Raw genomic sequence first — 25245 nt, 5'->3', positions numbered from 1 at the left:
AAAATTAGGAATGCCAAAATGGGGAGAAAATAGATATAAAACAGACTGAAATGAGGCAAGAGAACCAAAGAGAAGATGGAGTTGGTAAAGAAAAGCATAACAAACTTAGAATAGCATTATTTTGACTGGATTTAGAATTAGGTAATAACCAATTTAAAGAAAATAGAAGGGAGGAGTAATCTTGAGACAAATTTGGCAAAAATTGAAAGAAGTTAAACTAGGGAAACTGAGGGTATAAGATACAGAGGCAAAGAGGAAGTAGATTGACAAACACAAGCAGGAACATGCGAAATAAATAAGGAAGGAATGTGGGCACAGAATGAAAGAAATTAAGGAAAGAATACAAAGGAGCAGATCAGCACCAGCTGGAGGTTGTAGAGCATATTTTTTTTGGGTTATGGTTTGAGCATGTAATCTTTAATATTTTATGAACTTAATCTTATCACCTATGAATCTAGAAAAAGATGTGGGAAGAGGCTGGGAGAAGAAAAGGAATGCAAGACACTGAATGCCAAGGAAGGGACATTTGGGGAAAGAATGAGTTGGAGACAAAGCTTAGTGGTGATAGGAATCTATGGGGCTGAAAGAGGGAAGTCATGGATTAGAATCCATTATTAGAATTAGAAAAGGGACATTCAATCATTAAAATATAGCAATACCTTGGTGGAAGGAAAGAGATGTATAAAGGGAAAGGGCCATGCAGATGCCAGGAAGACAGGAAAATAGAAGAGTAAGGAAGTTTGAGACTAGGAGACTTTGAAATAGGGAGAGACAGAAATCTACCTTGACAAGACAAATGAGGGTGCTGACACATAGAACTGAACCAGATAAGAAACAAACAAACTTGACATTGAGATACAAATCATTCATTGTAGCTTTGAGTTTGGGTTTGAAGTGTGGATATCAAGTGTTAAATGATTACATCTATTTTGACATGATAAAATTTAGACAAGTGTAGAATAGAGCGGGACGTTAAGGTTTATGTTCATAGAAAAGTAGGGTTAGATAGGTACAGAAGTTGGAAAAGATCAAAAGAGAATCATAAAATGGACTATACATAGGTAGAGCTTTACATTGACATCTTTTTAAATGAAACTATTGTAGCTGATTATCGTTAAATTAGTAATTTCATGCTTCATTGGTGCTTGACTTTAATAACAGTAATATATATTTCCTTTAGATGACAATGCTCTGTCTCATTCAAGAGTGTACAAGAGAACATTGAGTGTGGATGGATGCAAGTCTGTTCAAAACCCACCAAAAGACTCCAAAACAATGTTTCAGACCTACAAGAAATTATATATGGAGAAAAGAAGTAGAAGCCTAGATGACAGTCCTACAAAGTAATGATCTTTGTTAGATAAGTTTAGTGTGGTACCGAAAATGTCCAAATGCTATTCCTTCCAAGGGTTGATTAAATTCTATTCTTTTCTCCTTTTAAAAATTCAATTCCATAGCTGGCAGTGGATTCACTGTTACAATTATGAAGGCTTTCCATTCGTAAATTTATTTGTGACTTAACATCATTTGGAAACATCTTATTTGTATGGGGAGAAAGTTCAATGTTTCTTTGCTGAGAAAAAGATCAAAGAAATTGATGCAAAGAAAACTGTGCTTAACAGGAAAACCATAAAGTATTTTAGCTGCTACATTGTTGAACCAAACAGATGTAATTACAGAGTAATTGTTTTAATTGTTTGATTTTTTCTTATTTTTATATTTCAAATGCTGACTAGAGCTGTTAAAAATTCATCCTTAAATTTGAGGAAAAGCTGTTCCTCAACAACTACTTGTACACTTTAATTAGAATTGCAAAAACATTCTTATGTTTATAAGCTATATTAGCAGATCTTTTGAATTGTGAATTTTTGAAATATATTCTTGAGTATTTTGTTAAAAGTGCCATTTTGTACTGTTAAATTTTGTACTGAATTGTAAACTTTTCCCCAAAGTCTTGTTTTTTTACTTATTACATTGAAAACCATTTGGATGTTTAAACATTACTTTTCATACTTGAAATAAACATTTATTTTAAAAAATGAAAAGGTTGGTTTATTAAATGAATATTAATTTCAGCAAGTTTTGTCAACACATTTTAATAGGCTATTATGTAAACAATTTTACTTGTATACAAAATAGAATAAAAAATTAAAGGAAAGTAGATTATCAGTAATCAGTGTAGGTAATCATGTTGTATTGGAAAAGAAGAAAATAGGTGATGGAGGTAGATTACTAAAACTTGATTCTAGGAGTAAGACTGATTGAAAAGTGATAGTGTGAAGGAAACAAGATAGTTGAGGGTGTAGCTAATATAGTGGATTAGCAGGAAGAAGCACAGCCAGATTCTCCCAGAAAACCTCCAAACATCAAGAAAATGTGCCACCAGACTGACAGGTTGCCAGAGAAGTTTAGCCCCTGGGGGTGGGATTAGCCTAGAAAGGCATTGCAGAGAATTCTGTTGTAAAAACTGAAAGAAAACAAAGCTGTTCATCAGGGCAGGAAGAGGTCCCAGACCCTTAAGGGGGGCTCCTAAAATTAGGCCTGGTGGTCTTGAGACCACCATTGACAGTCTCCCCCTTAAGGGAGGCTGTTGGCTTATAGAACATGCTCATGGCAAAACAACTGGCAACAATATTTTTTAAGATTAGTAGAGCTGTGTGCCCACAAATAACATCCTGTCAAGCACCAGCTGGTTTTTCTCTCTGTACTTATACACACTGCCCTCCACCTATCCCAATCCCTTGTGCCTATACACAAATTACTATAGAATTCTCTGTGTACCCTGAGCCCTTCAACACAAACCAGCTCACTCCAGGGGAGCCATCCAGAATCACAGCATAAGAATCCCACTCAGGAGGGTGCTCTTCCTGCTAAATGGACCCATCTCTGCTCCTTGGTGCAGCTCCTGCCTTAGATGAACCATATGATGGTAGTGTGTATGTCTTGAGTTGTAAACTAGGTCCTCTTCTCCTTCCCCCTCCCATTTGCCAATAAAGCTTTGTATTGAACCACTGTTTTTACATGTTAGTCTCAGCATCCAAACTCATTAAAGGGTGACATCTCTGGTTGCCCCATGGGCCTATGTAAACCCTAGATAAGGATTTAAGCTATTGGTAGCCACACCTATGCTGGGGAAGCATGGTGCTGTGAGCCCGGTCACTGAAAACAAGGGCTCACAGGAAGGACTCCCTTATGCCATAGGACTATTCAAAACAGGGATTCAACCTTGTGCAAAATCAGAAATAGGTGCCAACTGGCAGCTCTACTGCTCACCACTCAGTTTTAGGTCACAGATCCAATGCTGACTGAGGAGGAGACCTATAAGTAGAGATGGCATTCCAAAGTCACAAGTAGTCATGGGCCATAGGGTTTATACATGGAGCTGAACAAGTTCAAAATTAAGCAGCAGCTACATTGGTCCTGACTGGAGTGGAGCAGGATCTCAGTTCCAGCCTCCAGCCCTATCTGAAGCCTGCAGAGGAGTAACTGGGTTATGAATCCCAGACCAAAAAGAAGCTTTGCGAGATAAGGGCTTTTTCAGAGATACTAGTTTCAAAAATTCCCAGTTTTCTACTTCCCTTATAATCTTGGTTACACTAATTTTGTTTGTGCAAAAACTTTTTAATTTTATATAGTAATTACCTATTTTACATTTTGTATTGCTCTCTCATCTTCTTTGGTCCTAAATTCTCCCTCTGTCCATAAATCTGACAGATGAAATATTCCATGCTCTCTTAATTTGCTTATGGTATCACCCTTTTATGTGTAAATCATGTGTCCATTTTGACTTTATTTTAGTATACGGTGTGATGTTGGTGTACACCTAGTTTCTGCAATACTATTTTCCAGTTATCCCAGCAGTTTTTGTCAAATGATGAGTTTTTGTTCCAAAAGATTGGGTTTGGGGGTTTATCATATACTAGATTACTATAGTCATTTACTATAGTGTAATTTGTACCTATTCTATTCCACTGATGCACCTCTCTAAGAAATTACCTTTTGAATCTGTGAATAAGGGAAACAATTGAGAAGATCACAAGTTTTGTGCAAAAAAATCTAAAATAAAAAATAGGAAAATGAATAAGGGGGGAGGAGAGGATTTGCAGCAAGTTTCTCCAATATCCACAACATGTAAGGATCTGATTCAAATTTGTAAGACTAAGAGCTGTTCCCCAACCCAAAGAAAGCAATCCAAGGTATCAACAACAATAAAAATGCATAGTAATTAGGGGAATGGAAATTAAAGTAATGGTGAGATTATGTCCCATATCCATCAGAGAGAGCCTGCAGATTAAACAGGCATTATGTTGGTAGGCTAGTGAATTGGTGCCATTATGGAAAGTAATTTAGAACTATGTGACTAAACATAGTTTTAAACAAAGTTACTAAAACAAATTTTATCCTTTAGTGGATATCGAATTAATAAAATATATATACACACTTATTAGTAACAGCTCTTTTTGTAGCAGTCAAAAATTGAAATTAAGGACAGTATCCTAATGGGGAATGGACAAACAAATTAGGGTACCATAATGGAATAGTATTATGTCATAAGAAATTATGAAATGGGGGCAGCTAGGTGGCACAGTGAATAGAGCACTGGCCTTGGATTCAGGAGTACCTGAGTTCAAATCTGGCCTCAGACACTTAACACTTACTAGCTGTGTGACCCTGGGCAAGTCACTTAACCCCAATTGCCTCACTAAAAAAGAAAGAAATGATGAAATGGATAGTTTCAGAAGACTGTGAAGATCTCAATCAACTGATCAGAATGAAACAAGCAGAACTAGGGGTAGGATTTATATAGTCACAACATTATAGAGAAAAACAACTTTGAAAAACACTAGAACTCTGATCAATACAATGATAAATCATGAATTTAGAAAACACAAGATGAAACATGCCACTCACCTTCTGTCAGAGAGGTAAATTACCTTCAATTGAGTACTTGACCTAGAGTCAGGAGGACCTAAGTTCAAGTTTGGTCTCAGACACTTACTAGCTATATGACCCTGGGCAAGTCATTTAACCCAACTGCCAGAGAGAGAGAGAGAGAGATGTGATTAACTTTAAAATGCTGAGAACACATACATTGGGGGAGGGGGAGGAGGATGGCAAATGTGAGAATTTGGTTTTTCTGGATTATGCATGTTTATGATTGTATTTTTTGGTTTTGTTGCTGTTGTTGCTATTGAGGTGTGGGGAGAGCCAATGGGGAGATAGATGATAAAGGTATGTAAAAATCTTTTTAAGTGCAGTCAATAGATTGTTGGTTGTGAAAGTTCTTGCTTGCATCAAGTCAATCTAAACTTTTTCTCTTTAGTGACCCTAAAAAAGTGGATGAAGAGGATGGAAAAACCTCTAATATCTAACAGACATCTGTTCTGTTCTGTTCCTGCTCTGCAGGTATTATCTTAATTTTCTCTCCATTCTGGAATAGTTTAAATCTCCTTGAGCACCATGTAATTGCATCAGAAAAGAGAAAGTAAAATACTTTTATGGAGGGAAAAAGGCAAAATTTCATTTACAGATTGGTTTCTTTATTTACTGGGAGCTTCTCTGAATAATTTGGAAGAATTTAATTACCTAGCAAATTAAAAGTAAAGTCACCTGGGGGCAGCTAGATGGCGCAGTGGATAGAGCACCAGCCCTGGAGTCAGGAGTACCTGAGTTCAAATCTGGCCTACTAGCTGTGTGACCCTGGGCAAGTCACTTAACCCCAATTGCCTCACTAAAAAAAAAAAAAAAAAAAAAAGTAAAGTCACCTAAAAGGAACTAGAATACAATAAGTAAGAAACCAAACTGGAAGTGTTTTACATGGCAAAAAGGTAGAAATTTCTAAATTTCTAAAAGCAGTTATCATGAATTTGAGATGCTTTAAAAATAATGTTAATTTATTAAACAAATCCAATAGAAAAAAGGAAATGAGATCTGAAAACCATTTAAAACATGATTTGGTAGCAGATTAATAATAAAGTTATGAAATTAATAATACAGTATTAGTAAAAAACTGAATGTGATTTTCAAGGATTTGAGTCAGTAACTAAAAAAAATAAGTTAGAGATCCTTTACTCTCACACAGTTTAGACTTAAGCTCAATTTAGACAATAAGAAATGGATTAAAAATGCTCTTAAAAAAATTTAAATGCAACTGCATACAAAAGTATTAATTCATTTAGGACCCAAATGAATGGCTTAAACTTCTAGTTCCCTAAAATCAAGGAAACATAAATAAATACCAGGTCCTCATTTTTGCCAGCTATCAGCATTTCTACCATGAGCCATTTTAATGGCATGGGTGAAAAGGGGAGACAGAAAAAGAAAATTTCAGTGGTAATGTAAGTTTAAGGAAGTTCTAGACTTCATTGAGATCTAAAAGGAATAGTGAGAAATTGGAGATCACCTGCTTGTATATCTGTGTAAAATTCCACTTCAGAAAAATTTGAATTATCTTCCCAGGGAGTTGGAATTCATTTTGAGATTTCTCATGATTTTCAAGTTTAATTTCATGGATACTGGCATTCTTTGTGGTTTGCAAGAGTAACTGGAATTACATATCAACCTTTAAAACTGGACAGTTTTAAGTTTGTATTTATGTTGGCTTTGATAAATTAATTTGAAACCATTAGTATGCTTTATCTGTGCTCTGAATGTTAACTATTGGTACCACAGACCTTTGCAGTTAGGAGAGCAAAAGAAGTAGTAACCACTCTACATTGATTTCTGAATACAACCAGTAAAAACAAAAAAACAAAAACAAGCCAAAATTTGTAGACAAATGACATGGATTTTACATGTAGAAGATTTGGAGATGCATTCATCTGCATTAATGTTATTAACTTGAAAATGAATTTTGTTTCTATTTTGAGTCCATGATGTTTTTTGTTAGTGTTATATATATCTTGCATTGTGATTTAAAAAATTATTATATAGAAGCACTTTTGATTTTTAAAAATACTATATGGTGTTGCTGAAGGAGGCTAAAAGGGTTAACAGATAACCTATCAATGGTAGCTATCAATAGTACCTAAAAGGGTTGACAGAGAAACTAAGTTTGTGTTCTTCCAGTAACCAAGAGGGTTTGTCCCAATCAACCCTCACCATCAACAGAAAGTAACTAGGGACCATTAACCATTAATAGCCATTAATATTCCAAGATGACAGGACACCTAGAAAAAGTAAAGAGATACCAAAAACACAGAGACCTCCTGGGTCTGACAAGTTTAAGCATGTCTTCAGGAGGATGCGCAGAAATGGCCAAATGTGTCCTCAGGTTCACCTTATGATACATAAACCCCAAAAACACACCTCCAAGGAAAAAGGTACCCACCTGGGATCGTGGCTTAGGACCCCAGGAACTGCAAATTAGGATAGGACCTCCCATGAACCTCCCACAAGGAGGGAGTTAAGAAAATGAGATAACCTCACTATAAATATAACAATTTTTCTCACTATAAATATAACCAATTTTTTTTTTGGTGAGGCAATTGGGGTTAAGTGACTTGCCCAAGGTCATACAGCTAGTAAGTGTCAAGTGTCTGAGGTCGGATTTGAACCCAGGTCCTCCTGACTAAATATAACCATTTTCATCTTCCAAATGGAGACACCTTTCTCCTTTGGGTGATTCTTCCTGTGGTCAGCACAGCATTTTAATTAAATTTGGGAAACTGAGTCACTGAGTCTCGTAATTCTTTGGGATGCCTCACAATCAATTTGATCAATTAAACCCACCCCCACATCATTTCAGTGCATTTAAAATGTTAGGAGTGTGAAAATGGATACTTTGATTTACTTGAGCCCCTCCCCCTCCCACCCCCTACTTATCCAGGTAACCAGAACAACTCTCCTGGAGGTTTTTCTTTTGGGCTCTCTTTCAGGAGGTGATTGGTGGATTCTTTCAATTTCTATTTTACTTTCTGCTTCTAGAATATCAGGGCAATTTTCCCTGACAATTTCTTGAAAGATGATGTCTAAACTTTTATTTTGGTCATGGTTTTCAGGTAGTCCAGTGATTTTCAAATTATCTCTCCTGGATCTATTTTCCAGGTCAGCTGTTTTTCCAAGGAGATAGTTCATATTGCCCTCTATTTTTAAATTTTTGTTTTGGATTTGCTTTACTGTATCTTGGTTTCTCATAAAGTCACTAGCTTCCATGTGTTCAATCCTAATTCTTAGGCAATTATTTTCATCAGAGAGCTTTTGTATCTCTTTTTCCATTTGGCTTTTCAAGCTGTTGACTTTTTTCTCATGACTTTCCTGCATTGCTCTCATTTCTCTTTCCATTCTTTCCCCCCTCCCCCCCACCTCTCTAAATCTTCCTTCTATCTCTCCTACTTTCTCTTCAAAGTCCCTTTTGAGTACTTCCATGTCCTGAGACCAATTCATATTTTTCTTGGAAGCTTTGTATGTAGGGTCCCTGAGGTTGTTATTATCTTCTGAGGGTGCACCTCAATCTTCCTTGTCGCTAAAGAAACTTTCTATAGTTCTCAACTTTCTTTACTTGCTCATCTTGCTGTCTTTTACTTGACTTTTAACTCCCTCTTATAGTGGGGCCCTACTTCCAAGCTACACTGTCCCAACTTCAGAGGGTCCTAGGTGTTTTGGTTTGAGGAAGGGCAGGTTTTTCTCTCCCCTATCCTGTTCTCTGGTCTGAAGATAATCTCAAGCCAACTTGCTAATTAACCAGCCAGCAAAGCTTTGTGTGCTGTGGTTCTTAGCATCAAGGAGCTTGCACCCCTCCCCAACCTAGGCCTCCCGCCACTCAAGATTTCTTCCTGGTTTCCTCCTGGGGTAGAATAGCCAAATTCCTCCTTAGGTCCTGCAGATACCCCTGTATTTCTCCCCCAGCTCAGCCATTCAGCCCTCTCACCTGACCATAAGCTTAGTTCCAGAAAATGCTGGTGCTGCACCAGATTCAGAGGCTTGGGGAAAAGTTTCTCTGGTGCAGCCTGCCTGGGGACTGTGCTGGTGTGATCTCGGGTGTGTTGTTTAAAAATCTAAATGTGGGTTCTAATCTGTTCCCCCAGTTTTGGGGAAACTGGCTAAAATCACTGATAAATTCACCAAGAGTTTAGGCTTTTAAGGATTTATTAAAGCTTGGATCTATTCGGTATAGCCAGAGAGACAGAAACCTTTCCTTTCTTAACAGCCCACATGAAATTCTGCCACCATGCCAATGTCTCAAACCAAAAGAAAGAGATTCCATCTGCCAGTCTTCGCTTTCTACTTCCTGTCCTCCTCCCAGAAATGGGAGGTTCTTCAAGTTGATTGGCTGAGAGCGGTTTCCTATTGATGTAGCAGTCCATAGCCTCTGAGAACACTCCTTCTCAGGGTTGGCTAAATTTAAATTCAAGATCTAATCACCTTTAAGTGGGTACTTAGTAATTCCTCATTCAAACCTACCAAGTCAATCAAGTCAGACTCCTGGGCTTCTACCAAATTCCATTATTTTAACACACTCTTCTTGCAGTCCTGCATGGTTCCCTCTACGCTGTCTTTGGATGGAAAATAATCTCGGCCCATCTTTTTGTGGGTTTTGCTGCTCCAGGGGTTGTTTTGTGGCTGTTTTGGGGGTCCAGAACAACTCTCTAAAGATTGGCTTCTTTGACTAACACAGGAACAATCTTTTGTATGACTAAGAGTAAACCCAACTGGACATGCAGGGAATCAGTAACCCTGAAACTAATCAAAGACTTATCTAGACCTTATCTTCAGCTATTTCCCAACTTCAGAATAATCTTTTCTCTTTGAAGAGATCTCATCCAGACCTAGAACTGAACTGTCCATCACCAAGAATGCTTTCTGACTTGTGTATCAAAGGCCACATCCTCTGCCCCTGGAATTCCTCACACCTAGGTTCATCTTATGATGTTTAAATCCCCAAAACACACCCCTAGTGAGAAAAGTACCCACCTTGGAGGATATCTTAGGACCCCAGGAAGTCCAAAATAGGATATGAACCTCCCTAAGGAGGAGATTAAGGTAATGAGGAGATAACCTACTTTTCTCACTATAAATATAACCATTTTCCTCTCCATATTCAAGACACCTTTGGGTGCTTCTCCCTGTGGCCACCAATCTTCCAATAAAACTTGGGAAACTGAGTCACTGAGTCTTGTAATTCTTTGGGACACCTCATGATCAATTTGATCAATTAACCCCATCCCCCACATCAAACTGATGTATAGTGAAGTGAGCAGAACCAAGAGAACATTGTGCACACAGTCTGTGAATGACAACTGTTCTTATCAATACAATGAACCAAGACAATCCCAAAGGACAATTGATGAAACATACTATCCACCTCCAAATAAAGAACTGATATTGATGGAACATAGACTGAAACATGCTATTTTTCACTTTCTTTCATTTTTTTCTTTTATTCAAGTTTTCTTGTACAAAATGATTAAAATGGTAATGTTTTACATGATTGCATATGTATAACCCATATCTGATTGCTTACTGCCTCAGGGATGAGGGGAGGAAAAGAGGAATAAAATTTGGAACTCAAAACTATAAATAAAAATGTTTTATTATCTAAAAAAAAAAAAGAACTGGCCTTAGTGTTCTCCAGTCTTCTCCTTTGGGGAAAGAGTTCTAACTTCCATTTAAAAGAGTATTTGCCTTGGTTTATAGGAGGTTATTGATCTGAATGCTGTAACTGATTTGTGAATCAGAACTATTATATATTAGAAACTTCAGTCTGGAAGCAAGAATGCTTTCTGTCTTAAGTATCAGAATGGGTATTCTGGTTTTTAAATACCTGATTTGCATTTGGTAAGTAATACAGCCTACTTGGAAGTGGCTAAGCAAAGTTCAAAAGGACTGAGAATGTTTGGAGGCTTTCTAGGCTACATTTAAATGTGAAATGAAGTAATTGATTTGTGGAAATCAAATCATATTGCTATAACTTATTCAAATGAGTTGCATCTTATCTTTTTAAATTTAAACTCCTGTCAATGGATGTTGGTAATTGGGCAATTTAGAACCCCAGGAACTTTATTACAGACCCTTTCTCATGGATGTGAGGTATTTCTGTATGAATGCCTTTGTAAATGTCAGCTTGTTCTCAGGAGACTGAGTAGAGTGAAAAAGTTAAATGAACAAATTTTGGCATCTTTGTCTTTGTAGCCTACCTGAAGCTTGAGAATGATTAGGTCAGTAGAAAAAATTCTTGGCAGTGACTGACTCCTTAGCCTTTTTTACCCCACAGGTAAAACAATTATTACTTTAGTTTTGATATGGTGGGAAATGGAGTACGGGTTGGGGTGGGAGTTGGGGTTCTTGGGAATTCCTCTTTAAAGAATTACACCCTCTTGCACACAAAACTTAGTTAGAATAAGGTGACAGTTTATTTAGGAGCAAGGGAAGGGAAGGGTGGGAGGAGGGAAACCATGAAAGAAATCCTTGGACTTTTCATGGGGAGATTTGGCATAAAGCACATGGCTCAGAGGTACCAAATCTCCTCGAACAGGAGACTGGAAGGTACTTTTATAGAGGCCTAATGGGGGTGGACCATCTGCCTGTGGAAAGTTCCTTTAGTGAAGGTGGACCATCCCCCACTACTGGTAGCTGGGGGAATTGGGTGAGGAGTGGAGGGCCATCCCCCACTGGTAGTGACTAAAGGAATTGGGTGAGGGGTGGTTACAGATCCCTCTTCAGAACGCAAAGGCCGCAGCCACACCCAAACTTATCTCCCTAGGGTAAGGGAGACCAGAATGAAGGGTAGGAATCCCAAACTAGCTCAGTCCGATTTGGTTCAGCTTATCTCTCTAGGCGTTATCTGTCCTCTGGTTTAGTTTCTCAAGGAGAAGATTCCTCGGTGTGCCCCAGAGAAATTCTGGGGTGCTCTGCGCCCCATGACAGTTTTACTTCTTCCTTAGCTCCTTTTATACTGATTAAAGTGATTTTTACTTTGCTTCAGTCCTTAGTATGCATAATATACTTCAGCAAAGGGGAAAATCTGGTTGAAAATTTTCTAATACTTTTTTCTAATGCTATTTTCTATTTGCCAAGCACACAATGTTGCCTAGTTGAGAAGCAACAGGGTTTCAGTGTATAAAGCACTGCATTTGGAGCCAAAATTATGTCATGGGGAAAATTGGTAGTGTGGGGATCCTTAGGTATTCCTCCTTAAAGAATTACACTCAGGGGCAGCTAGGTAGCACAGTGGATAAAGCACCGGCCCTGGATTCAGGAGTACCTGAGTTCAAATCTGGCCTCTGACACTTGACACTTACTAGTTGTGTGACCCTGGGCAAGTCATTTAACCCCTATTGCCTGCCTCCCCCCCAAAAAAAATTAATTAAATTAATTTTTAAAAAAAGAATTATACCCTTTCAGATGCAAATCCAATTAGAATAAAATAATCTTTTATTCAGGCACTAGAGAAAGGAGACCAAGAAAAAAGCAAAAACTTTTATAGATGGTAGATGGGGTGATCACCTGAGAGTGGAATGTCCTTTATTGGGGTGGGTTGGGAGAAGTTGGGAGAGGGGTGGTTGTTCTTATTTCTGGAGTTATCTCTGTCCCCTGGCACTGGCCAGGCAGCAGCCACACCTAATGGCCTTATTTCCCTTACTTCTCAAGGTGTGTCTTTCCTTTATGTTATGGGCCCAGGCCACCCCAGAAGTTTTCTGGGGTACTTCAAAGAACCTTTTCCTTGAGAAACTAAACCAAAGGATAGACACACCTAAAGAGATAAGTGAGACCTGATCAGGACTGAGCTAGCTCTGGGACCATCACCCTTCATTCCAGTTTCCTCCACCCCTGGGGAGATAAGATTAGGTGTGGTTGCTGCCTTTGTGGTGGTAGGAGGAGAGAGATGGCTTGAGAGATCTGCAGCCACCCCTCACCCAATTCCCCCAGCCACTACCAGTGGGAGATGGTCTTCCCTCAATAAGGGAACTTTCCACAGTCAGATGATCACCCCCATCAGTCCTCTATAAAAGTATCTGCCTGTCTCCTGCTCCAGGAGATTGATATCTCAGAGCCACACTCTGTGCCATGCCTTCTCCCCATGAGAAGAAGTCCAAGGATTTCTCTCTTGGTTTCCTTTCCCCAGCCCCTAAAGAAACTATTATCTTATTCTGTTGAATTTGTGTGCAAGAAGGTATAATTCTTTAAAGAGGAATTCCTAAGGACCCCAAACCCAAACCCCCACCCCTATTTCCCCACAACACTTTAGCTTCTCAAGGATAGTTACCCTAGACCCATGTCCTTTAGTTTAACTGGCCAGTTTAAACTTTAATAGTCCCAAATTCCTTGATATGTCCCAACTCCATAACAGTATATATGTTTTAAGACGAATTAAAATTTACTGCTAAAGTGAGTGGGATATAGTGGACTTGAGTCAGTTCAGACTCTGAGGCTGGGGTCTGGAAAGTACCCAGCCCCCAGTCCCTCTTATTGCTAGACCATTCTGTCCATATTCCATCCCATTGCTAAAACACCCCACCCCTTGTTCTGTGGACTAATGGGGTGTTGTAGCAATCTCCCTGAGAAACACATATTTTGCCTTACTGAACATGGTGTACACCAACCCCTGCCTCCTTGCTGTCTCCTGTTAGTGCAAACCCACACTGGTACCACCCCTCCCTCTTTGGTGGTTTCACAACCACCTGCACCTTGTCTCCCTCCCCTTCCCCCAGCTCTTGGCCCTAGGTGAGCATGCCTCCATACCCTGATCACGAGCTCAACATGAGTACCAGGTGGGATAGGATAGGATATTAGATTGTGAGCCCACTTATTGCATGAGGGGACTGCCCCTTCAAACTTCTATAAAAACCCTACTCCTGAGCTCATCGGTGCACTCCTCATTCCTTGAATGGGGTTGCCCATTCTCATGAGAATGAAATAAATCTGTCTCTGCTTGACTTGGTGGTCTCCTCGTGTTATATGGGTAAACTGAGGCAATTGTCCCATACATAAAGTAATTTCTAAAATATTTATAAACCGAGGAAAAACTCTCTTAAATGGAATTTAAATCTCTCAGTCACCAAAGGGGAAGACTGAAGAACCCAAAGGCCAGGTCTCCAGAGAAAGCAAAGGCCAGTTCTTGAAATTTAAATCCCCTTCTTCCTAAAAGGGAAGGAAAACCAGAAAAAGACAATGCCTGTAAAAATTAAATGAAAGGTTTTATTAAGCAGGGAAGAAAATCTAGCATGATCATGGATGCTATTCAGCCTATTGCCAAATAGGACCCCATGCAATAGATTGAAAGAATTTTTTTGTTTGTTTTGTTATGGGGGAAATAGAGTAGGGGGTTTGGGGTTTGGGATAGGGGTTCTTAGGAATTCCTCTTTAAAGAATTACACCCTCTTGCACACAAATCCAATAGAATGAGATAATAGTTTATTTAGGGGCTGGGGAAAGGAAACCAAGAGAGAAATCCTTGGACTTCTTCTCATGGGGAGAAGGCATGGCACAGAGTGTGGCTCTGAGATACCTATCTCCTTGAGCAGGCAGATGCTTTTATAGAGGACTGATGGGGGTGATCATCTGACTGTGGAAAGTTCCCTTAGTGAGGGAGGACCATCCCCCAGTGGTGGTGACTGGGGGAGTTGGGATGGGGGTGGCTGCAGATCTCTCCTCCTCCCACCACAAAGGCAGCAGCCACACCTAATCTTATCTCCCCAGGGGTTGGGGAGACTGGAGCAAAGGGTGGTGATCCTGGAGCTAGCTCAGTCCTGATCAGGTCCCACTTATCTCTTTAGGCGTGTCTGTCCTTTGGTTTAGTTTCTCAAGGAGAAGGTTCTTTGATGTACCCCAGAAAACTTCTGGTGCTAGGCCCATAACAGTTTGTTTTTGGTGAGGCAATTGGGGTTTAGTGACTTGCCCAGAGTCACACTGCTAGTAAGTGTCTGAGGTCATATTTGAACTCAGGTCCTCCTGACTCCAGGACCGATGGATTAAAGATTTTTATACAGTTTAAACAAAGGCAAGCAATAAATCTGGAGGAAAAGTGGGCTTAGAAAGGCCCTCTCCCAAAGGGAGGGGAAATGCATGAGAAATTCTGGGGGTGGAAGATGTGGCCTTTGATATATAATCAGAGGTGATAGGCAGTTCAATTCAAGGCTTGATTGTGCAGATTTCTTTGAAAAGAAAAGGATTGTTCCAAAGTTAGAGAATAACTGAAGATTAAGTTCCATATCCACAGTCACATATTCTGCAGTCAGATTAGTCTTTGATTGGTTTCAGGGTTACTGATTTCCTGCATGTCTAGCTGGGTTTACTTTCAGTTATGCAAAGGGCGAAGGATTATTCGTGAAGACAGTTATTCTGGTTACCTGGATAATTGGGGGTCTCAAGCAAGTCAAGAAACCCATTTTCACGCAGTCATAGGGAAAACTGCTGAAAGGCTTATGAAAATAGATTATTGTTAACCTCAAAATTGCTGCTGAAGGCCAGGATCTTCAATAGTGATTTCATGCATTCCACTGTAAAAGAACTTTTGCTCCTATGGAATTTGCAATGCTGGGTAATGCCTCAACACAGAGGTCCTAACATGGAGTAGTTTATTCCTTCTTCGTCCATTTGACTGGAGGTCAGTAAATACGAAGGATTAAAAGAGAGAGGTTCTAATTATCACTACTTGAGGGGCTGCTGCCAGGGGGATAGTGAGAACCATTTTGATTTAAAGGTACAATATGCTTTTAGTATCATCTTTTACATTTTCATTAAAAATTAATCATAACATCCCCCAAAAAGACCTATTTGTTTAAAAATATTTATAGCAACTCTTCATGGTGGCAAAGAATTGGAAATCAAAGGAATGCCCATCAGTTGGGGAATGGATAAACAAGCTGTGGTATATGATGGTGATGGAATATTATCGTGCTATAAGAAATGATAGTATGATGATTTCAGAAAGGTCTGGAAAGACATATATGAAATGATGTATAGTGAAGAGAGCAGAACCAAGAGAACATTGTGCACAGAGACAGCAATATTGTTTGATGAACTGCGAATAACTTGACTATTCTGAGTAATACAATGATCCAAGACAATTCTAAAGGACTATTGATGAAACATACTATCCACCTCCAAAGAAAGAACTGATATTGATTGAACACAGACTGAAGCATGCTATTTTTCACTCTTTCATTTTTTTCCTTTTATTCAAGTTTTCTTGTACAAAATGACTAACATGGTAATGTTTTATGTAATTGCACATGCATAACCCATATCTGATTGCTTACTGGCTCCAGGATGGGGGAGGGATGGGAGGGAAAGAGGGATTAAAAAAAGGAACTCAAAACTATAAATAAAAGTGTTTATTTTTTAAAAATTAATCATAAGAGTAATCATACATTTCAGGGAGGAAAGAAAAAATAAAGGTTGGCTCTGATATAAATCACATTTCATATGACAATGCAGTTTGCCTTAAAATACCATACTAGTAACATAGGACATTTTATTTTTAAAAAATAATAAACATTTTTATTTATAGTTTGTGGGAATTTATTTTGCTTGACTATGCATATTTGTTACATGTGATTCTTTTCTTTCTTTCTTTTTTTTTTTTTGCAGGGCAGCAGTGACTTGATCAGGGTCACACAGCTAGTAAGTAAGTGTCAAGTGTCTGGGGCTGGATTTGAATTCAGGTCTTCCTGAATCCAGGGCCAGAACTTTATCCACTGTGCCACCTAGCTGCCTAACATGTATTTGCTTTCCATTGGGAGGTGGGGCAGTCATATAGGAAAGAAGGACTAAGGAGAGGGTAGTGGGGGGGAAAATGAAAGAAAAGTAATAGAAATTGGTATCAAAACTTAAAAAAAAAAATGCACACAACAGCACAAAGGTAAAACCCAAACCCTAACACTTAAGAAAGTATCACATGTCTGGGAGTCAGTATTGGGACCAGGTTTTCTCTCTTAGGGTTAACCTTGCTATTTGTTTAATGTAATTTTTGTTGCATTGTGGTCTTAATTACACAGAGACACTTGGGGAAGAGAAAATGAGGCCCATCTGGTAAGATGATGTTCTTCCTGTTTTTAGATATGGTGTGCACAGAGAGGAAATTTTTCTAAATCCCATTTTATGACTGAAATACAGTCACAGTAATACAGCCTCCCTCCACTTTTCTCTGAGGTTCAAGAACAAGAACTGGCTCAAAAAGTGACCTGCAGGGGAGGGCTGCTTCTTCTTTTTTTTTAGTGAGGCAATTGGGGTTAAGTGACTTGCCCAGGGACACACAGGTACTCCTGACTCCAGGGCCAGTGCTCTATCCACTGCGCCACCTAGCGGCCCATGGGAGGGCTTCTTCTACAGAAGATTGTGTGAAGTATCCCTAGAGAGAGGACTAGGTGGAGTCCTTTTTAATCAGGTCATCCATAACTTCAATAATTCCTCTGAGGGGGAGGAGGAAGATGTATTGTTAAGGATAATGTTCAGATTCACTACAAAAAAAAAGACACTGACACCAGATGAAGAAAATTAGATTTAATGAACATTATAGTATGGGAAAAGAGATATTAGTTTTGCAGCAGTAATAAAGTAAGCAGCCTAACAATGTAACTATTAAAGCAAAAGCAACCACTATGTAAATATTTACAGGGAAATACATCACCAAATCGGGGAAACACCAACTCCTGGGTCCATTGGCTGGGGGTCCTGGTACAGCCTCGCAAAGTCCCGGTTGGGAATATCCTGGGCAGAGCATCCGCTCCATGGGTGAGACTCCAAAGAGGCTGGGGCTTTACTTTGACTTATATAGGAATTTAAACAAAAGCGTCTTAAAGCCACCAATAGCGGCTTGCATGATGAGTTAATTTTATGACTGACACCAAGTGAGTTTGTGCAGGATCACTGCCAGAGAAGTTGGAATAAACATTTAGTTTCTCAGGGCATACTCCTGAGGGGGAGCCAACCCCCCAGGACTACTCCTGGAATTGTTTATAGTCCCTAGGAATGGCTAGTTCCTGGGAACCTTAGGCAGTTAATCAGTGAGATATGCCTCTAAGGGACCAGGCCAGGATCCCAGCAGGGTATCCTCCTTCATGTTCCCACTCTCGGTCAAAACAGGGGCAATTTCCCACGTTAAGCTACGGCTAGAGTTCACAGAAAACATCTGGGAGTTCATAGAGGGGGCAAACACAGGTTTGTGAGCTAGGCCTATGCCTGGATGATCTTCTAATATTCATTTACCTTTCAGAAGAAGAAGGTGAAACAAAGGATATAGACCCCTGGTTTGCTCTGCAGGATGGAGTCCCAGTTCTTCCTTTGACCACACACCTTAACCAGCTCTCAGAGGACCAAATACTTCCAACAAGTGACACTCTATTCTCACTTCATTCCATTTTTAAAGGGACCAAACTTGATTATGAATGGGGCCCAATTCTCAAGTAAGTACCTCCCACCCCAGAGAGGCTGAAGGTCCTATTTCCCATGATTATAAGGTGGCCACATGGAGGAACTTGCTATTAATTTGAACTCTTAAGATACTGGAACTCAAGTTATAGTAGTTGGGGTAATGGAGGGGCATTTACAATCAGGAAGGCCGCTGTCTTGGTTTGGATTTGGCACCACCTTGTGGGGAGATAAGGTCTCTACAGATGTTTCTATGGTCTTTTCCTGTCACTGAGATGGACAATAATGGTAATACTCACAGGAGAGCGCCTTATAGGAATTAACTTATTAAATTGGCTTACTTGCTTGAATCAGTGTAAGAGATGATCTTGTCCTTAAAATAATGACATTATTAATAAGGCATTAAGTCCTTAACAATTAAGTGGATGGCTGTCTATGATCACCCCATGTTGCCCTCACCCCAGTGAGTTAATGCAGTTGAGGCAAATCAAATTGGTTGGGGGGCAGATGTATATGTGAAGGGGACATACCTGTGTTGATACAGAAATTGCTAGGTGTCAAAGTCCTCAGGCAAACGACCTCTCAAATTAATAACCTTTCTGAACAGTACCCAAAGGTAGTGGGACTTAAAGAGTGACTATATAATCTATAGAAGTACTTGAATAAAGAAGTTGAGTCAGTGGCTCCAGCTGACCCTGCCATTGAGACTATTACAGAGACACTGGTGGTTATCCCTGGGGATTGGTATGCTGTGGTTTATTTGGTCAATGAATCCTTTTCTTTTCATTTTTTTTTCCTTTTCTTTCTTTCTCTCTCTTTTTTTTGATGAGGCGATGGGGGTTAAGTGACTTGCCCAGGATCACAAAGCTGGTAAATGTCAAGTGTCTGAGGCTGGATTTAAACTCAGGTCCTCCTGACTCCAGGGCCGGTGCTCTATCCACTGCACCACCTAGCTTCCCACCAGTGAATCCTTTTCTTTCTTTTTCTTTTTTGTTTTTTTTTAGTGAGGCAATTGGGGTTAAGTGACTTGCCCAGGGTCACACAGCTAGTAAGTGTTAAGTGTCTGAGGCCAGATTTGAACTCAGGTACTCCTGACTCCAGGGCCAGTGCTCTATCCACTGCGCCACCTAACTGCCCCCCTTTTCAATTCTTTTTGGGTAGAGAAATAGGACTAGTTTACTTTTACCTGGCTAGTTATGAAATACGCTTTTACAATCCAATCCTTTCACACATTTTTCTTAGCAGCCCTGTAATTTGCTACCAGTGAGTAGGATAGACTCTGACCAAACTTAACCCTATGGAGCTCTTTATCAGAACTCTGACTGGAGACATGCTAAAATATATGCCTCTTGAAAAATAATTCCTTGCTTACTGTTAGACTCTAATTGAAACTGAGAGACTGACTAGAAACACCCCTATCATTCTTGGGCCAGAAATTCTAATCCTTCAATAGGTGCTAGCTGATGCCAAATCCCATAAGTCAGGCCAAGACTAATGGACTAATAATCACCTATCATCAAGTGGAAATGGTATATTCAAAGCCAGACCAAATTAGGCCAGTGGGGAGTCAGCCACCTGCAAGATACTATTGCCAAGCAACAGGCAGCTACAGATCTTATTCCCCGTGAAGCCTTTTCTGCAACCTTCTCTGCTTTCTTTGATGAGCTCCTTGAAAGAAGACATACCTGGATCACAGTGAATGTGGCCATCTATACCAATGTAAGGAATTAATTGTGATTTGGGGTTTCCATGACCCCATCTTTGCTTCATCATGGTCAGATTGAAAAGATGTAACCTTGAAAAAGCCCCACCTAGGAGTTTCCCCACGCCCACATGGGCCTGGCCAAATTATAATGGCAACAGCCCAGGGGATATATTTGAAACAATTGGAGACTCAGCATGGCTAAGAACCTTCCTTCTTGTGGGAGAGGCAGGAAGGGAAAGAGAGAACTCCAGGAGGAACAGAGAAGAAAGGTAGAGAGAGAGAGAGTGAAGTAGGTATGTGGTGGACCTTCAGACAGAACCAGGAGAGATGGCACAGCTCTCCTTGGAACTGCAGATTCCAGGTGGTGGTGAGTTTGTGTTGTTGAGATGAGGCTAGCTCTTTGGGCTAAGCTGGGCTGGAGGCAAGTTTGGGGTTTGAGTCAGTTTTTCTTTAGTCTAGGCTGTTCTGGGTAACTGAGGAGGCAGAGCTTGTTTGAGGTGCCTGGGGGACTTTTTACCCTAGAGATTTTGATTCTAATCATCTGGGAAGTGGATCTTATCTCTCCCTTCTCCTATTCCCTTTCTCATTGTCCCTGGCTTTATTAACTTCACTTGTGTTCTAGATTTGTTCCCATTAAATAAACCCAATTTGTTAGTGGAAAAGAGGCTGTTAATTTCCTTTCTTATGCGTCTTAGTGAAATAATGGGAAAAAAAGGCAGTTTGGAAGAGAGGTCTCTCATTATTTTCTGAACCCCAATATTATAGCGAGCTGCCCAATTAACTCTACCCATACTAAATTTGACCCTAATACTGCCTTTGTGGGTGTTGTGGTTGGTCTGCCCAAGGAATTCCAGGCAGTTTTCCTGGTGCTGGAATAGTCCACAGAAAGGAGATATTTCTCTTTACTGACTCCAGGGCCTTGCAGTCAGCACAGTGGCAATCTTTATACATGCCTAGGAGAAGCATCACCACTAAGTTCAATATTTGGATATTCTACATAATTTATGTCTCTATCCAGAAGAAAGGCCCTTCTCAGAAGAATGTTGGAATGAGTAAGCTAAACAGGCCCATGTAGTGAACAGTCTCCATTGTCCAGTGGATTCTTACTGATGAAAGTCATTGCCATGAAAAAATTATGCAGCAATAGGTTCACAAGAGAATCCATATTACCCATGATATGGATTGCATACCAGATCCCCTGTAGGAAAAATCTGTTGAGGCAAATTGACTCTAAAGGACTGGAAGAGGTCTCCTTCCAGCATATTCTAATGGCTTGGATACCTGTTTGGGGAGGGGGGCCTGGTTTAGGTATGCCCGATTCTATTTTAAGAGCCCATTACATCCCCTACTACATGAATGGAGTAACCTCCTTTGTTTGGTTGCCTTTACCTGAACCATTGGCTCTCTGCTGTGCTCAGCTTGGAAGTCATGAACTGATCCAGTGAGAAGGGAAGGATAATGCTTTCCTACTCCCTCTCTTTTACCCCCATCTCCAAGAAATCACCCCTGGGGAGTGTTTGTTTCTGTTCTGGGTTGTTCGTCTTCATTTCCAAGTGCTGGAGATGATCCCTATTCATCCATGATGCCCTTGGAGCCAAGTTTGCTGGCAGGGGCTGGCTTGGAAGCCCAGAGAAACCAGGATGCCTGGGACTAGAGCTGGAGAGGGGTTTTGGACTTTGAACTGCTATGAACCTAATCCCTTTCCCTTCCCTAGGGACTAAGGTACAGGGTGTAGGAGGACTATGTTGGGGAAGAGTATATTTGTATATTTGTGATTATAAATTTTGGAGTAAATATTCCTTTGAAAAAGCTCCACAGTGTTACATCTATATATAGTATGGAGGTTACCATAGCTTATCCTAATGCTATGTCCACTAAAGCAAAGTTTCTTAAACTGTGGGTCACAACCCCCTATGGGGGTCACATAACTGAATGTGGGAGTTGCAAAAAATTTGGCAGTAAATGTTTGATTTGTATACCTATATACCCAGCATTGAGTAAAAATTTCTAGGGCAAAAAGGGGCTGCAAGTGGAAAAAGTTTAAGAAACCCTGCACCAAAGAAATCCTAGAAAAGGACATTTGCTTCTAGCTGGGAAACTGACTATATCTTCAGTGATAAGGATATAGCTTTTGTATCAGAACCACTCAGAAATGGACAAAACAGAATTTTATAATGGAGTATTCCATGACTCATATCACTCACATTCAGCAGAAACTATGGAAAGATGGAATAGTTGTCTTGAGCAAGTCCTAAAAACACAGGATACTAAGTAAAGCCTGAAAGTCTGGACTGACAGACTCCCAAGAGTAGTCTTTACCCTCAAAAATGCAATTTTAAGAAGTGGCAGTCATCTCTCACTCTCATTGCAAAATTTAATAATCTAGATACAAATGACATGGTTGATGAATATATAAACCACCTGGATTTGATTCCAAAAGAATTTTATGAAGCCTTGCATTAATAAGATTAAAATGCCCTCCAGTTGAACTCCAACTGAACCCAGACAATATATGTTAGTGTCAAGGAAACCCTGGAGTTATTTGGGGTGTTACATATCATTTGTTTCCCCAAATGTCTGGAAATTTATAGCTAGCAGATAAGCCCCTATCTATTGACTTTTCCCCCCAGGATAATTGATAGATTTTATGAACACCTTTGTCTGTTGGAGCCATTCTTGTAAAAACATCTGTAAAAATATATTGTAAAAACACGCCTTGGGGCAGCTAGGTGGCACAGTAGATAAAACACCGGCCCTGAATTCAGGAGGACCTGAGTTCAAATCCGGCCTCAGACACTTGACACTTACTAGCTGTGTGACCCTGGGCAAGTCACTTAACCCTCATTGCTCCACAAAAAACCCCCAAAACCAAAAAACAAACCAAAACAAAACACCATGCCTTATCCTTGACAACCCCTTTAAAATTTTTTTAATTCATTTTTAATTTTTATTTATTCATTGGGGGTTAGGGCAATGAGGCTTAAGTGACTTGCCCAGGGTCACACAGCTAGTAAGTGTCAAGTGTCAAGTGTCTGAGGCTTTATCTACTGTACCACCTGGCTACCCCCGACAACCCCTTTTGAATCATATACTCTTGTCATATTGTTTGCTTTTAAGGTTGTATGAGATGATTATGGATTTGAGTCAGATTAAACTCTGAGGATAGGGTCTGGAAGGTACCCAGCCCTGCCCCAGTATAGTTCGTTTAGAAGTTTATTGCTTGTCAAATTCTCACTGTCTCCTTTAAGTTTTATTGCCAATTAACAGTATTTTTACTTCTGCTCAGTCTCCCCACTTGTCAGCTACATATTAGCTTTGTCTGCAATCCATCATGTGTCAGAACCCCAGTCCCTGTTGAGTGGGTCAGGGAGTTTGCCCACCAATTCAATACTCGGGACTCAAGAAGAAAGAACAGGGCTTGGCACAGGATGCAGCAATTAAGTTGAGACCAGATGTTAAGTGACATGTCTCTTTTTCTCAGAGCAGAATCCCCTTGGCCCTGGGGTCCCAACAATGGATTATTCTTTTCTTCCCAACATAGCCGAAGATAAATTTTAACCCTGTCGTCCTTCTAGAATTACTACAGAACAATGCTGACTCTTCCTGTTATTCAGGTTGAATATCTTTAGAGACAGGGGTCGGGAGAGGGGAGTCAGTGGGAACTGTGAGATCTGAAACATCTGACTGTCACTCCCCTGTTTCCTCTTCCTTCAGTTTGACCTTGTTCCCCCTCCCCTTTTCCCCCTTGTTCCTGGAACACGTATGCATGTCTCCATACATTGATCACGAAGCTAAACACGCACCCTGGGTGAGACAGGCTTGGATGTTAGATTGTGAGCTCACCCTAGTGTGCGTGGGGACTTCCCCTCTGACCAACATTCCTATAAAAGGTCAAGGCATGTATTAGCTATCATGGCTCAGGCATTGAGTTTGTCCATTCCCATGGGAATGTAATAAATCTGTCTCTGCTTGACTTGGTGGTCTCCTCGAGTTATTTGGGTAAACTGAGGCAGTTTGCCCCATACAAGGTGAACTGTCAAACTGATTTGTATCATGCTAATGGAACTGATAACATCCTGTACTAATGAGCCAGGAAAACCGAAAGTTAATCAATCTGGATCTAATTGATTTACTATTAGAAACCTAAACTAAACTAAGATCTGTAACCAGTGAGCAAAGAAAGTTTATATACCTTTACTAGTCTGTCTTTGAATTTCTTCTTGCAAGGAGTCTCCGCATGTACATGTCTGCTTGCTCTTGGGACAAATAAATGGGTGCTGTGTTTTCCTAACTGTTCTCTGAACTGTTCCATGAGTTCTCACCTGTAGGAGACAGGTATGAGAATATATATTTTTTTCATATTCAGCTCCTTGCAAAAACACCATCAGAGGGTAGAGAAAGAGGGACGGGCACATAAAGGCAATACTGAAACTTGTAGTCTGAAGGACATTCATTCCTGTTTGGATAAATTGACATCCAGGCATTCCTTTTTTCTTCCACCAAACCACAAATGTAAGGAGAGCTGGACATTCAACACCTACCTGGACATCCCCAACTCTTCATCTTATAGTCACTCTCATAGGGCAAAGGTCTATAGTATTTTTTCTCCCCAAGCACATGATTTGAAACCAGGGTAATTTATATGGATCATGCAGATATTAGGACAGCAGACCCTGTGGTTATTTCTCTACACTCAGAGGTGGGCAATATGATAGAAAAGCTATCAGATCCCAAGCATAAGAGATAGATAAGGAATGTTGGAGAGGAGAGCCTTGAACTCTGTGGTGCAGGAGGATCGATGTATGTCTGGAGTCAGGAAGACTTTAAAATGATATAATGCTTGTGAAGCACTTAGCACAATTTCTAGTATTCAGTAGTTGGGAAAGGGAAAGCAACACACATTTATATGGTGCCTACTACATTGCCTGGAATGGGCCCTATCACCAAATCAGAATATTGTAGTCAGATTAGTCTTGGAAGCGGCCTCAGGCCATTTAATATTCAAAATGGGACCTTGAATCCCAGATATTTTGACAGGGTCCTTAGGGACAACCTTTTAGGTGGGTTTTGAGACAATGGTTCCACAGATTTGTCAGAGTCTTTCTACCCTAAGTAGGGGTATATGAGGCAAAATACATGATTCTCAACTCATTAGTCACCATTAGTCATTAGAGCCAATGAAACAGATAAGGCTCTAACTTCCCCAGAAAGAAGCTCTAACACTATTTTAG

The 25245-nt window shown here is 40.1% G+C and overlaps 1 protein-coding gene across 3 annotated transcripts in view; it reads left to right on the top strand.

Moving 5' to 3' along the window:
• The window catches only part of RESF1 (retroelement silencing factor 1), a 45219-nt gene extending 43237 nt beyond the window's left edge, over nucleotides 1–1982 (top strand). For 2 of the 3 annotated variants that reach the window (XM_043966458.1, XM_043966459.1), the window contains exon 6: nucleotides 1181–1982. In XM_043966458.1, the coding sequence (XP_043822393.1) occupies nucleotides 1181–1347 (167 nt within the window). In that variant the 3' untranslated portion in view covers nucleotides 1348–1982. The remainder of the gene's footprint in view (nucleotides 1–1180) is intronic. The other variant, XM_043966460.1, reaches the window with a different exon arrangement.
• Nucleotides 1983–25245: the final 23263 nt, after the last annotated feature.

Source organism: Dromiciops gliroides, chromosome 5 (assembly GCF_019393635.1).
Source record: "Dromiciops gliroides isolate mDroGli1 chromosome 5, mDroGli1.pri, whole genome shotgun sequence".
NCBI classification, from domain to species: Eukaryota; Metazoa; Chordata; class Mammalia; order Microbiotheria; family Microbiotheriidae; genus Dromiciops; species Dromiciops gliroides.
This window is presented reverse-complemented; position numbering and strand designations above follow the sequence as displayed.